Raw genomic sequence first — 15,008 nt, forward strand, 5'->3', positions numbered from 1 at the left:
ATGCGAGAAAACACGGTAATTCCTCAGAATACAAAAAGCGTCAAAACAAAAACAACAACAAAATAGTCAGAATTTAAAGAATAAAGATTTTTTTAGTAACTCACATCCTCTCTGGACAGTTGTCAGGGCGATCCAGAAATCCCCCATCCATGACAAATTTAAGAACCTGCTCGTTGGACAGGCCCTGATAAGGCTGCTCCGCCAGCGTGCTGATTTCCCACAGCACGACGCCAAACGACCTGCGAGGAAACGTCACCCCACGGCACGCTGATCACATCTGCCGTGACGGCGCACAAGCTCGAAACACCGGTCGCTTACCAGCAGTCGGAGTGGGCGGTGAACACTCCGTCTTTGAGAGATTCCGGAGCCATCCACCTGACGGGAAGTAGGCCTTTCCCTCCTTTGCGGTAGTAGTCCGTCTCGTAGATGTCTCGCGTCATACCGAAATCTAAGATGAAAGGAGTGGTAGTTGATGATAAAGATTTTCTGTTTTTGTTGTTGTTGTTGTTGTCATTCTCAGAAAGACGATCGATTACCTCCGATCTTGACGGTGAAGTCCTCCCCCACCATGCAGTTCCTGGCTGCCAGGTCCCTGTGCACAAACTTTTTGGCGTTCAGGTAGGCCATGCCGTCTGCGATTTCCCCGGCCATTTGGATCATTTCCTTCAGCGTAGGTGGAGGGCGACCGGTTGGGTTGTTCTGTAAAAACGCAAACGGACAGAAATATACCAAATGGGAAAAATATTGAAATAGAGTCATACCTCTACTTACGAATGCCTCTAGGTACGAACGTTTCAGGTTAAAAAAAATTTTTATATGCAAATGAGTGACTCGAGATACGAAAAAGATCCAAGTTATGAAATCCCCCAAAAGTAAATGCATTTACTAATCCATTATTTTAGTTTGAATTCCACTTATTAAGAGATTAAAAACTACAGATGCAACGTGGCACATATTTTCACACACACACCGCACACGTAAAAGTCTAAAATGTACTACAAAGTGGACGGCTGGTAACTCGCAATCGACGTATTGAGCACCACCCCTGGTCTACGCATTTGTAGGCCGTGCTTACCTCGGAGTCCGGCCTGAGACTTCGCAAGTAGCTCTTCAGATCACCGTGTGTCATTAACTCCATCACCACAAGGGTGGGTTGACCTTTTGACACAACACCTAGAAGGCGTACCTATAACCAAAAAATAATTATAATTTCACTGTCACAGAGGGTGAGAATACAGACACAGGAGAAGACAATTTAGACATACATAAATAGGTAATAAATGAGTTAATAAATATATACATATAAATAAAATAAATAAATATATACAAATAAATAAATAAAAATATATAAAAAATAAATAAAATATAAAATGTATATATATATAAATAATATATAAAAAAATAAATAAATAATAATATTTACAATAGGGCCTTCATAATGTAAATATAATTATTTCTATGCTAAAAAATGATTAATTATTGGTCGCTGAACCGAAATGATTTCCAATTATTTTCCTGGGCCATTTTCGCAGATGCATGAGAGCTAAACACACGCTTGGAAGATCCAAATGCTGTGTGTGCTGTGCACAGTGCATGCACCTGTATTGCATTGCAATATTAAAAACTGGAATTAGAAATATATTGCAATAATTTTCACTTATTGATTTCTACGGCGAAAATTTAAACATTAATTTTCTGTGGCCAAAATTAAAATGGATTTATTTTGAGAGACAAATATATTTCTGACACAAAAATGAATATTTTGCTGGCCCTGGGATATGGCAAGGAAGTGAAACATCAGTTACAAAGTGGGAATGTTTGTTTTGAAGAGGCGAACCGTGAGTCAATAAAACACAAACAAAGAGTCACCCAACTGTGACTAATGAGCGCTAGAGAAGTGACTGACCACGTGGTGACAGCTGAAGGCTTTCATGACGGAGGCTTCGTTGAGGAACTCGATCCTTTCCCGCAGGCTGGCCGACTCGTTGACCGTCTTGATGGCCACGCGGGTGTCCGGGTCTCCTTTGACGATGTCCTTGGCGATGCCTTCGTACACCATGCCGAAGGAGCCCTGGCCCAGCTCCCCGAGCACGTTGATCTTATCCCGCGGGACTTCCCACTCGTCGGGAACGTAAACTGCGCGAATGATGGAACGGAATCAGCGCTCTTCCCGCGCAACTCGGATGTGAATCGTCTTACCGTCGTTAGCGCTGAGGTACTCCGGGTTTGAGGAGGCAATAAGAGGTCCAGTGGGGCCTTCGGTTTGCCTGAAATATAAAAACACGGGACGGATTTGAGATAAGAGTAAAATTTTGGGCAAATATTTATCTTGAGATACAAGACAAATTTTGATATACAAGCATACAGCAGGCGCGAGAGGCTGCTCATAAGAACATCATGGCCACTGTCTTTCCTGTCGCAACTCACTCGTGTAATGTCTCTACGAACACTGGGCGGGGTGTTGCATTTTTTTTCAGTGTTTTTTCCCCATTAGTCAGTGCGAATGGCGGAGCTTGTTCGCTAATACGAGAGGAGCATACTACTTCTTGTTGGCAAGTGGTCGTGCGTTATCCTATTGTGAGGACATTTGTGTGCATCATTTTGGGAATATTTTGAAGGGAATACAAAAGCAAACAACCCTCGATAGGTTGCATCTGAAAGTCAGGGTGGAGGCGGGGCCAAAAGAGCCAATCCGGGAGAAGAAAGGTAGAAAAATGTCAAACAAAATTAGAATTAAGTTTAGTGTAAGGTTAGATTAAACTTATTTTTGTGTGTGTCTGCATTGTAATCCAAGTTCATTTAAATGTATTTATGTTATGTTACGAGGACGTTGCCGTGCAAAAAGTCTCGGATGAAATTGTAAGTTTAAAAAAAATAAAAAATCTGCAACGGGACATTCCTAGACAACATCTTACTCACTTTTTCTTGAAGACCATGAAGAGGGCCCCTCCCACGATTAACAGCAGGATGAAGCAGATGACGGGCCCGATCACAACGCCAATGAGACCAGGATCCTCTGCAAGAAAAACAGCATAGCATACTTCATCCATCTATGTGTGCCATTTACTACTACTGTAAAAGCTGTGTTTAAGGGAATTTCAACCAATATTTTAACAACAGGGAAGTCTTTTAGTTGCGCCTTATAGTGCGGAAATACGGTACTTGACAACAAAACATCCAGCCTTACTGTTGGGCATGAAGAAGTAAGCCGTTTCTGTGAAAGAGCCATTCCCCGCCAGGGAGATGGCGCGGACCCTCACGCTGTAGTTCCCAGGATGCACCAGTGACAGCTTGGTGCCGCCTGACTTGAGGTACGCGGGTCGGGAAGCGCAGGCCGTGTGGACCTGGAATCCCACCCAAGACAAAATAGAAAAGTCAACAACCCCATTTAAACCTTAAACCATTAGATAAAAAATATTTTGGAGGTCAGGCATGTAATACATTTGTTAAAAAAAATCGTAACATGGGTCCAGATGCTTGTATACTGTATTATCATAGACTATGTATATTATCACTATGGTAACAGAGTGGCAATGCAAGCAGGATTCCCAGATTTACCCCACATAATCAACTCAAACAATATTGCAATATTTTAGAATTGACCTTAACAGGATGTGACTCTTTATATTTTTATATTACTTATTTACGCTCTTTTACTGGGAAAACACACTGTGGAGTAGCACCACCCATTTCGTTATACGCAGCTGTGTATGATGACAATAAAGGCTTTTGATTTGATTTGACAAATAACTATTTGCAAAAATACACAGGAAGGATTTTATAAACAAATATTGACTATCTTAAATTTCTTATTGTCTTACCATAGAAAAGTATTAACACCATAGCAACAAATAAGTCAAGTCAAATCCCATTTAAATTCTATTTTTGTTTCCCTATTTATTCACAAATGTGTTAGATTTCTTTTCATTCCTCATCCGATTGATGACATCATCATATCACTTCAGTTAAAACAGGGGTAGGGAACCTATGGCTCGGGAGCCATATGTGGCTCTTTTGATGGGTGTATATGGCTCTCTGCTAACCTGTGTGGTAAAATATGGGAACCACTGGTGAGAGACCACCCAAGTCCCGAACGCACCAATGGGAGCGTCACACTGTGGCGCCGACACTATCTCTTGAGGTTTTTGAATCATAATTTTTCTTCATTTTTCTACTTCTGCATGCATACTCTCATTGATACTCATTGATTAGCAACAGTGAAAACATGTTCTTAAAAGAATTCAGACATTTTTTTTACTTTCAAAGTGGTGAAATGATTAATAAATCCACACATTTTCATGTATTTTTACTTTTAAATTCTGAGTATGGCTCTCAAGGAATAATGTTTGAAAATATGAATTGTTTATGGCTCTCTTCGTCAAAAAGGTTCCCGACCCCGGAGTTAAAACTTGATTTTGGACACCAATCCACAAGAAAAATACCTATTAAAATAGTGTTTGCAATGGCTTCTGAATGTTATCATTTGATTGTATTCATTTAATTAGTATTTATCCGAATGCTACTTACCACAGTCTCTCCAACCTTCTTGTAGAACACCTCGTAGAGGATGATGAGACCGTTTGGAGAAACGGGCGCCTTCCACTTGATGAAGACGGATCCGGGTTCGCCGTTGATTAACTCGTGGGTCACCAGGCCTGGGATTTCATCTGCTTTCACTGTGGCCAGAAAAGTAGGTTTTACGTGGCGTGAGATGATCTGGGAATTGAACGCGAGACGACTCACCTTCCGGCATCGTTCGGGCGCTCCTGTACGTCGCCATGCTGCAGCGCTTGAAATCCGTGAGATGGTTGCAGGCCATGATCTCGATTCGATAACTGGTGAAGTGTTGCAGATCCGAGATCACGGTGGATTCTTTTGAGAAGACCAATAGTTCAATCTGGGAGGACACAGAGTGGACGGATCAGATTGAGAATGAGCATGTCTCGTAAAGGACAGTCCTGGTTTTTAATTGCTGCTGTAGTTTAATGAAGAGTAGGAAAGGGTGATTTTTTTTTATGAAGAGACCTTGGTGCCTTCCTCGTCCTCGTCTTTGGGTGTGGCTTTAGTAGAATTGATGCCGGGGATGATGCCGGATGCCGTGGGGAGAAGGAAAGGCAAATCGGTGGCGTTGGCGATGCCTACTGAACGTCGCCGGCGTGATGGTCTGAAGAATATATAAAAAAAAAGAGAAAAAAAAGGTTAGCACAGTATTTTTAAACTAGAAGATGAAAAGCTTAAGAGACTATTGCAAAGTAAAGGCTGGTTAAGTATGAAAAGTTCGGAGTCTGACTTCCAAACACTTCTGATTGGTCATCAATGTGGACAAATCATACCTGTCAACCTCTGCCGATAACTGCCCTTATAAATGATTATGATTCCCCTTACAAACCCCCCAAAAACCTTACAAACACCGTCGTACGGTGTTTGTAAGGTTTTTGGGGGGTTTGTAAGAGGAATCATAATCATTTATAAGGGCAGTTATCGGCATTGACAGGTATGAATGTACCATATTTTCCGGACTATAAGGCGCACTCTTTTTTATAGTTTGACTGTGTCTGCGATTAAAACTGAAGTGCGACTTGCCTAAGATTTTTAATTTTTATTTACTCCCCAACTACTGACTGGCTTTTTAAAGGTTGTAGTTATCTGAAAAAGCGTTATTTTAGCAGCTGTTATTCTCCATTTTACAATTGTTATTTTAATGTATGTTTGGTCTCAGTTTCTGATGACATAAAAAAAAATTCCCCTGCCAAAAATGCATACCTGGCAACTTATACGTTTTTCCTGTATTTTTGACATTTTTTTGATCATCTCAAATTGTATCAACCTTTAAACTGAATTTTTTATGTACGTTTTCTTTTGTAAAACCGATCTCGTTTTACCCATTTCGGCTCTAAACCGGATTGTCTCGGTCAGTGGCCGCAGATGAAAATAGTCATCGTCAATTGCTAATGCGCATCAGTCACTTCCGCCATTTTCACTATCTAAATATAGCGTGTCAGCAAGCAATGTATCCAGAAAGTCAAGCTATCAGCGTCATACAGCGACATCTACAAAATCTTCAATTTAGTGCATTCTGATTGGGCACCCTGTCCACTTTGGGATGCATTTTTTACTTTTAAGTGCGCCCTATGTGAGTAAATATGTGTTGTATGTCTTTTTATCGCTTAATAAAGGGAATTTCAATCATTAATAAGGTGAGCAATTGGCTGAGGTTGCCAGGTACGTACTAACAATCTCTTTAGTTCTACCAAAATATCATTGACTATTTTGTACCTCTCTTGCCAAGAGGTCAATAGTGGACAGGATTGAGTTAAAAACACGGGTAGGTGGGAGAAAAACATCTTACATCCCCTCGCGTGATGAAAAACAGGACCACGGAGTTTTTTGTGCAGTGCCTTGCATGACACTGACCTATTCCAGCAAGGGCTCTAAATCCCGCCGAGGTGTGTGTGTGTGTGTGTGTGTGTGTGTGTGTGTGTGTGTCCGAAAAGGCCATCCGCATGACTGCGTCCCTGACTGGCGTGAATGATAATGGCGGCAGTAATCGCTCCCGTAGGGAAGACGCGAGAGACGGTCTCAGCACGTGTTTCAAATTGGATGGCTTAGGTGAAGAGGGGCCTCCTAAAAATCAACACCTCTCACACTGAGCCCAACTGCCGTCCGGCCCGGAACAAAAAAATGCGGGTAAATGGCAGCCAAACATCAAGAGGGAAAGGGAGAGCTAGCACGGAGATGCGCTAGACAAACACAGACAAAAGAGGGATGATCTTGTTTGGCTGCGGACTAGATGGCCTCGGATATAGTTTGTTTAACATGGCTTAAAATATATTTTCATATTGTCCGATCTGGATTGTTTTCGCTATTTGTGACTTGTTTTTTTTTATGTTGTTGGGCTATCTTTTTAATAAAACTCTAATTTGCATCCCAGAATATATTTCCTATTTTCATGCACACAGTATTCATTGGACAGTAAGTCAGTTTTTTTCATAGTTTGACTCACGATTAATACTCAAATGTAACTTTTTTTTTTTTAGCACTGACAGCCTTTTATGTATTTTTATAGGGCAGCCATAAAAACAAACTATTTAGCTTGAAAAGGAACTAAAAATTAAGATTAAAGAAGATTTGATGGTGATTCGTTATAGGCAGCTGTGTATGATGACAATAAAGGCTTTTGATTTGATGATTTGATTTTGAAATTGCACAAATCTTGAAGCCCAAAAATAAAAAAAGATTAATTTAAATTAAAAAAAAAAATACTTTATCTAAATTCAGATTTCTTATCCTTGTTAAATTTAGATGTCTTTCACCCCTTTTTACATTGAATTAAATTGTCAACTGAATGAAACTGGACTTTTCTGGCCAAAATCATCATTAGAAAATTTTAACAAGAAAAAAAAAAATCTTATTGCGCCATTTTGGAGTGACTGCAGTGCCACTTTACTGATGCTAGGGGGAGGCATTACTTCTTCTGCAAACTCCAAGTTAGACGCCACTGAATTCACGCAGAAATGAGAGATAATAGTCTAAGAGAACTGCTAATATAATTTCAAAATGAAAAAAAAAAAATACAAAATGAAAGCTCTTGTGCGCCACCCACATAAATTGCACCCTAGGCGGCTGCCCACATTGCCCCCAACAAAAACTGGCCCTGTAGTTATAGTGTTATAGTGGTCGTGCGTTATCCTATTGTGAGGACATTTGTGTGCATCATTTTGGGAATATTTTGAAGGGAAGACAAAAGCAAACAACTCTCGATAGGTTGCCTCTGAAAGTCAAGGTGGAGGCGGGGCCAATAGAGCCAAGAAAGGTATCAAAATTTCAAACAAAATTACAATTAAGTTTAGTGTCAGGTTAGATTAAACCTATTTTTGAGTGTCTGCATCGTAATCCAAGTTCAATTAAATTTGTTTATGTTATGTTACGAGTGTGTTGCCATGCAAAAAGTCCCCCCCCCCTCTCTCTGTCCCTGCTAGTATGTAGTATAGTTCTCACCTTGTTAATACGTTACGTCAACGGACACCTATTCAGACCATAAATCTCTATTTTATGATTATAATGTTTGTTTTTGTTTTATGGACCTACCCTTGGAGAATTTGACTTTTACTCCACCTTTTCTTCTTTACTGTGAATGTTTTTGTTGTTGTTTTTTGCACCTTATATTCATCTACCCCAATAAGAATAGAGACACAATCTGCTGTACATGTAAATATAAAAAAAATAGCAGGAAAATGAGCGTTGACGTGACATTTGTGAAACGTACCTGCTTTCAAAGACTTCGTTGTGCAGGTAGTTCTCAAAAGTCTTGCGAAACTCAATTTCCTCTTGGTCCTTCTTCAGCTGAATGTCCGTCTTGGGGCACACGCAACACTTGTCTCCCGTGTTGGGCTCGTCCGTGTGGTTCCACTTCTGCTCGTCGTCGCTGTCCAGTTGGGTGGGGGTCCGGGATGGCAGCTTCATTCCTGCAAAAGTCAAAAAGACAATTTGAGAGCGTGGCGGACAAAAGGGGGATTTGTCCGTGGATGGACGGCCATGTCGGAGAGCGACCTTGCAGACAGTAGTCGAACTTGTAGAGGTCGCTGTCCTCGGGCTGCTTGCGGCAGATGACCCGGTAGTGGGTGATGTTGCCGTTGGGGTTGGTGGGGGGCTTCCACTTCAGGATGATTTGCGAGGAGGAGTTGGAGGAAGAGATGGGATCCAGAGGCACTGAGGGCTCTGAGGGAGATTGAGGGAGGCAAACGTCAAGAGCAAGAAAATAAACAGTATTGCGTAAAAAAAAAAATGTTTAAAAAAACCTAGTTTCGAATTGAATTTGAATTCGAATTTTGACAAAAAAATTGACATTTGACATTTTGGTTTTGCCTCAAGGATGCACGAAATGTTTTGTCTATGCGCTATATTGTACACAAATACAGCGTTGAACTTATTCTGTGCAGCAATAGATGTCCGATTTATTTGGACTGGGATGTGCGGCCTGGCAGGGTTAGGGTTTAATAAGATCTGGTTTTAAAAAGTAATTTGTAAGTAGCAAATCAAAATACTAGCAAAAACAAAATGATGTAAAATGGAAAAAAAATGATATATAAACAGCATCTTTTATAATATTTTGATATTTAAATTTACATGATTGAAACAAACCTGGCGGAAAAGCGGGAAAAAAATCTAGCAGCAGAAAAAAACCCAAGAAAGAATAAATGAAAAAAAAACAGTGAAACAACTTGTTAGTAACCTCATTTTTGGGGGGGGAGTGGCTTCGTTGTAATCACCCTTTTATATGACTATAATGTTCAAATTGCAGTAAAAAAAAAAAACATTTAGCTGTACTTTTTGCCCAGCGATATTCTACAAGTGAACTTCATCAACTCGGATCTATGATCAAACGCACGGCAACGAATCAGACGGCTTTCTGGCGGGTTGCGATCAAATCCCAAACTTGCTCTCTGGCCGTATTTACTCACTGGAGGCGTTGGTGCGGACGTAGATGATCTCGCTCTTGGCCCCCTTCACCTGATGCTCGTCGGACGCGGACAGTTGGGTTTTGACCATGACGGCGTACTGGGTCCACGGTTTGAGGGGCCGGATCAAGTGGCCCGGCTCTTGCTGCTCCTTGTTGTCGCTAGCGCGCTGCGGCGGGTCCACGTCGGCGATCATCCAGCTGTTGGAGCCGCAAGCGTCCTGCCCGTCAAACTCCGTCACATTCATGTAGGGCCTGGAGGAAAGGTCAAAGGTCAAACCGACGAACCCCTGGGCTCCAAACGAATGATGTCAGACGGGCGCTTACGCTTCTTTGTAGAGAACCATGAAGCCCAGCAAGTCTCTGAAATCTAACGGCCAAAATGGCTCCCACCTCACTAAAATCTTATTGGCCGCCGTTTTGATGTGTGTAAATTCCAGTCGCTCGGTTTCACCTGGAGGATAAAGAAGATCGGCATCATGTATTTTTTGACGGAAACAGAAATGTCAACAATCGTATTTTGTAGTGGGAAAAGAGAATTTTGGGATTTTTTTCTTTAAAAGCCATGGTTATGATGTCATTTTCCGCACCAAAAGCAATCCAATCAACTTACAGGAGGCTTGGTCGCCGTTGGTGCGCGCCGCAATGTCATTCTTTTGGTTGCGCTCTTTGGTCCCCGTCACCCTCTCCATATTGCTGATTTCCGACATGCACAATTTGGAGTTGTAGTGGAAGAAGGTGCGCCCACGCTCGATGGTCAGGTTGTGCTTGGACCAATCCCACAGCTCGCGCAAATTCTGGTTGTCCAGTGCGTAAAATGCGTAGATGCTGAAAGACACGGAAGGATGGATGCTTTAGACCAGGTTTTTTTCTTGAATTTCATTCATAGACGTCAAAATACATTTTGTTTAGCGTTTTATATCTTTATCTATTCTCTATTTTGAAATAAATTAGCGTATCGGCCGCATTGTCTTGCGTCATGGCGTTATGGCGTGGTAACCTTGCAGTTTTGCGAATGTCGTCTTTTTAATGACAGTATCAGCATTGAATTTCATTCATAGACACCAAAATAAATGTTGTTTAGCGTTTTATAGCTTTATCTATTCTCTATTTTGAAATAAATGACTGTATTGGCCGCATTGTCTTGCGTCATGGCATCATGGCGCCATGGCGTTATGGTGTCATGGCGTTGTTACCTTGCAGTTTTGCGCATGTCGTCTTTTTAATGACAGTATCGGCTGCATTGTCTTACGCCATGGCGTCATGGCGCCGTGACGTTATGGTGTTATGGCGTTGTTACCTTGCAGTTTCGTGCATGTCGTCTTTTTATGCGCATATAAGCCGCACCCTCGATTCAGTCATCATTTTTTTTGTCCGACAAATGCGGCTTATATGCGTGTAAATACGGAATTAATGAATTTGGGTGCCACTGAAGGCGCCATCATGACGTCGAATGTGATTGCGAATAGCAAATGGGGCAAAGTGCCGCACTTGTTCGCACAATTCACAAAGATTTGGTTTTTACGGCGTCCTTGACTTACTCGCCCTCAAGATGCTCCCCCCTGATGATGCGCAGCTTCCGGAGGAAGGACAGGGACACGAGGGCGTAGGCTCTGCGCACGGTCAAGAAGCCGGTGACCTCCTCGATCTGCCCCAAACTGGACTCCAGCTCAGCAGCTATGTTATCTGCAATGGAAAAACACGTTTCGTTAGCATCGGCCGACATCGGCTAACGAGGCGGCGGCCGCGTAGCAGGTGTACGTGTACTCACTCCCGCCGCGAATCTTGATGATCATGTTCCCCTGGAGGACGGTGCAGCCTCTCAAAGCCTGGGCCGAGGTGACCGAGTCGATGGTTTTATTCCCCACGCAGAGTTTAGGACAAAGGCCTGCGCAAGGCGAGCACGTCAACCTGCGCACAGCGTGACGGCGGTCAATAAAAACATCAGCATCCTCGCCAAAGTCGTCGGGGCGCCATTTGCTGACATGATACGGGTCGATGTGGATCAATACCGACGCGTGAGGACTTTCTTTTATGTGTTTACTCAAAAGGGGAGGAGTCTGTCTCATTGGTTTTGGACAGGAAACGCCAGAGGTCACGATTAAAGTTGATTATTGTCCTTATATAAGTACAGACACTCCTCAACTTACGAACGCAATTGGTTCCGAGCGATTGTTCATAAGTTGAATTTGTTTGTAAGTTGATTTAGTGCTATATTTTGTATTATAATTTATGTTTAAGGCCTATATAAGTATATTGAAGGTTTATATAAGTGCATTTGTATGTTTAAGGCTTGTATAAGTAACACGCATTGGTTTGTACTGAAAAAAAAAACATTTAATAAAATGGAGAGAATATGTACAGTACTGTAGAGAGAGAGATAGATTTATGTATTAGAAACTGGCCAAAAGAAGCGACCTAATGACGATTGCACAGTTTTCTTCTTTTTTTCATCATAAATGATGCAGTAGCACTGTATGGCATCATTCAATTGATTTGCAAACTTTGTGCAACGTTCAATATTTGGGTCCTGCTGCTCGATCTTTCTGTTTATAAATGGTACTGAATGTGCAACGCTCACCACTTTCTGACGCGCATCAAGCTTCGTTATTATTGCCACTCGTTTCAAATGAAATGGCTTGCCTCTTCCTTGCAACTCCCTCAATAGAAGCCTTTAGCTTTTTACCAACCATATTCAATATTGGATGCATGAGATATTTAATGATACAAATGAAAAAGGTTCTTTGCACACTGGAGATACATTCACGCACTTCCGCATTGCAACGAAGAAGGTAGATGCTGGGTGAGCTGAGCTCTCACAGCGCCAGGCGTCGGTATTAGCGGCGGAAAGAAGTACTACACCGAAAAAGACGCGAAATACAAAATTGGACTTGCGAACATTTTTGGACTTAAACGCAATTTGCAGACATGTTCGTATGTACCGTTGTTCGTAAGTTGAATGTTCGTAAGTAGGGGAGCGTCTGTATAATGGGATTTAAAGCTTCAGCACAAAGTGCACAAAACAACAACAGACAAACAAACGATAAAAAATAAATAATAAAAAACGTAATAAATAAGTAGTCAACAACATAGGTAAGTTTTGGAAAGCAAAAAAATGGGAAATCAGCTCATTTCCATTTTTTGTTTTTTACGTGTTGTTTGCCTCATGAGAGTTGCGGGGGTGCTGGAGCCGATCCGAGTAGGCAGGTTCCTAACCCAATCACCCAAACTAATAATTTTGAGAAAAATGAAAATTCAGTCAAACAATAAATTAAAATTAACGCAATCTCGGATTATTTATTCATTCATTCTCCGACCTGCTTATTTTCAATCCAAAAAGTTTTGGTTTAAAACAAACTGTACAGCTTCAGTACTAAACAAATATTATAATTATACATTTTTTTTCTGTAACATTGCTGCCATGTTTCAAAAGTCTCAACCAAAAACAGGAATGCGGCAAAAGTTTGACCCCGCCATAAATTCTTTGTAATTCCACAACTTCCCGTAGCGAAAATTGTTTTGAAGTACTTATCAGAAGCGGAAAAACACAAACACTAAACACCCTCACGAGTTTGCCTCTATTTTGGTAGCGTTCACTCTTGGAACCAATTCATTTGCATACTGGTGTCAAACTGTACTGGGCTGTTATTATAGACAAGAGTCCAATGACTTTTATATCAAAACAGCTTTAATGTTAGCATGAGGGATTAACAGAGGGCTGTTTGATTTTCCTGAATAAAAAAAAAAACCCCAAAAACCACAATGGCTCAAGTCGGAAATGCGCGGGTGACCCAACGGGCTGAAGCGGGAATGTGTTGTGCGTCGGTTGTGAGCGAGCATGACACAGCACTTCTAACACAACAAGGCCTAGAGTGTTCCCAGGAATTAAAAGCCCTTTTGACGCGGCTCGTCATCCACTGAAAAAGAGACAAATCCGCCTTTTTGACATCCTGCGTTCGGAAAAAAGCCGAGCCGGTAATTTTCTACGTTCCCAAGTGGTATTCGAGTTATCATTTTTGAAAACTGACATCTGACTCTCCAGTCGTGAATGGTAACACGATGAATTACCATTTTGGCTCGAATGTATGACGATCCTGGTTATAAGACGACTCCTTTTTTCAAACCTCAATTCAATTTTTATACACAAAAAATGACAGTACAACTGAAAGAAATAATTCTAACAATATATTGGAGAGAAAAATCATTATTATTTTGCCTCATTCATATCGTGCAAAAACTGACATTTTATTATATATATATAATATATATATATTATATATATATAATATATATATTATATATATATATATATATAATATATATATATTATATATATATATATATATATATAATATAGATATATTATATATATATATATAAAATATATATATATATATAATAAACATATTGGCATTGACTTGTTCGGTTTTCATTTTTCATTCTGCCGTGTCACTAAATAATTGATTTTTTTTTCATTATATATTCATGACACATTCAAAAAATTGAGTCATTTTCAGGGGATAAGCCACGCCCAAATTCCACAAGATTTTTTTTTTTTTTACCCCAAAACATGAACATGAAAAGTAACATCAATAATAGTTCAACATGTGTGTTAAAATCGTTTTTAAAATGAATTTAAACAACTGCTTTGTCATTTTTTCTTCACCAAAACAATACAAATTATTTTCATTTTAACTTTTTAGTTCCTCGCAAATGAATAACACAGCCAATCTAAAACTTGACCCCCCCAAAAAATGTAAATCATCCTTTCAATCTAAAACGTAATCAAATCTTTAACATTCAGTCTGCAAAATATCCCCACTTTGTGGACATCCTGTGTGTGGCTCCAGTTTCTGAACTAGGTCTACAATGTCTTCTGTGTCTTACGTCTGTCTTGCTACCGCAACCCAAAAATTTCCCAAATGCGGGATGAAATAAACTTCTAACCGAATCAAATTCCATCAGCGCATGTTACCGCATGTTTTATTTGATTGGCACTATTAAACATACTTTAGCTACGTGGTTAACTTTAGCCACCTACACATAGCCTGCAAATTCATTCATACGCGACAACAAAAAGTGAGACGGCAGCTGCGATGCCTGACAGACGTTTGGAGTTTTTCCCTCGGAGATGCGTGAGCGACGTTCCCTCGTTGCATTTGCTTCCGCACGTAATCACACAAACATACACACGCACCCACACACACATACACACAAACAAGCGTGCGCTAGGAAATTTGCTCTCCACGCTACCGCCTTTCAGGAAATCCATTCACAAAAGGCGTCCCCCATCTAGCTAGATGCGGCCCGGGCAACTGCACGGTGGGAAATGCTTCATTCACAAATGGCTTCTCTCAAAAGAAACATTATCCTGCTCATAAATTCCAATTGAAGCCTTGCTAGCTTGACCTAAAAAATTGCTTCTCTAGCCATGCTGATATCGCCAATCATTTGTTCTTACAAATGTAGTCCGAAAAATGCAAGGATTTGGGGACTCGATGGGGAATTTAGTATTAGGGATCACCAGATGGCATATTTTTGCATGAGACTC

At 40.8% G+C, this 15,008-nt stretch overlaps 1 protein-coding gene across 2 annotated transcripts in view; it reads right to left on the reverse strand.

Moving 5' to 3' along the window:
* Positions 1-15,008, reverse strand: part of insrb (insulin receptor b) — a 76,895-nt gene that overhangs the window by 8,517 nt on the left and 53,370 nt on the right. For both annotated transcript variants that reach the window (XR_013301525.1, XM_077608219.1), the window contains exons 6-23: positions 11,229-11,368; positions 10,999-11,143; positions 10,071-10,285; positions 9,785-9,911; positions 9,462-9,712; positions 8,551-8,718; positions 8,267-8,465; positions 5,026-5,164; positions 4,744-4,897; positions 4,528-4,676; positions 3,188-3,344; positions 2,920-3,016; positions 2,200-2,267; positions 1,907-2,136; positions 1,076-1,186; positions 537-699; positions 319-448; positions 105-239 (exon numbers count right to left, since the gene is read on the reverse strand). Coding sequence is in view for 1 of the 2 variants with exons in the window: in XM_077608219.1 (XP_077464345.1) it covers positions 105-239; positions 319-448; positions 537-699; positions 1,076-1,186; positions 1,907-2,136; positions 2,200-2,267; positions 2,920-3,016; positions 3,188-3,344; positions 4,528-4,676; positions 4,744-4,897; positions 5,026-5,164; positions 8,267-8,465; positions 8,551-8,718; positions 9,462-9,712; positions 9,785-9,911; positions 10,071-10,285; positions 10,999-11,143; positions 11,229-11,368 (2,778 nt within the window). In the remaining variant the exon portion in view is untranslated. The remainder of the gene's footprint in view (positions 1-104; positions 240-318; positions 449-536; positions 700-1,075; positions 1,187-1,906; positions 2,137-2,199; positions 2,268-2,919; positions 3,017-3,187; positions 3,345-4,527; positions 4,677-4,743; positions 4,898-5,025; positions 5,165-8,266; positions 8,466-8,550; positions 8,719-9,461; positions 9,713-9,784; positions 9,912-10,070; positions 10,286-10,998; positions 11,144-11,228; positions 11,369-15,008) is intronic.

Source organism: Stigmatopora argus, chromosome 8 (genome assembly GCF_051989625.1).
Source record: "Stigmatopora argus isolate UIUO_Sarg chromosome 8, RoL_Sarg_1.0, whole genome shotgun sequence".
NCBI lineage: Eukaryota > Metazoa > Chordata > Actinopteri > Syngnathiformes > Syngnathidae > Stigmatopora > Stigmatopora argus.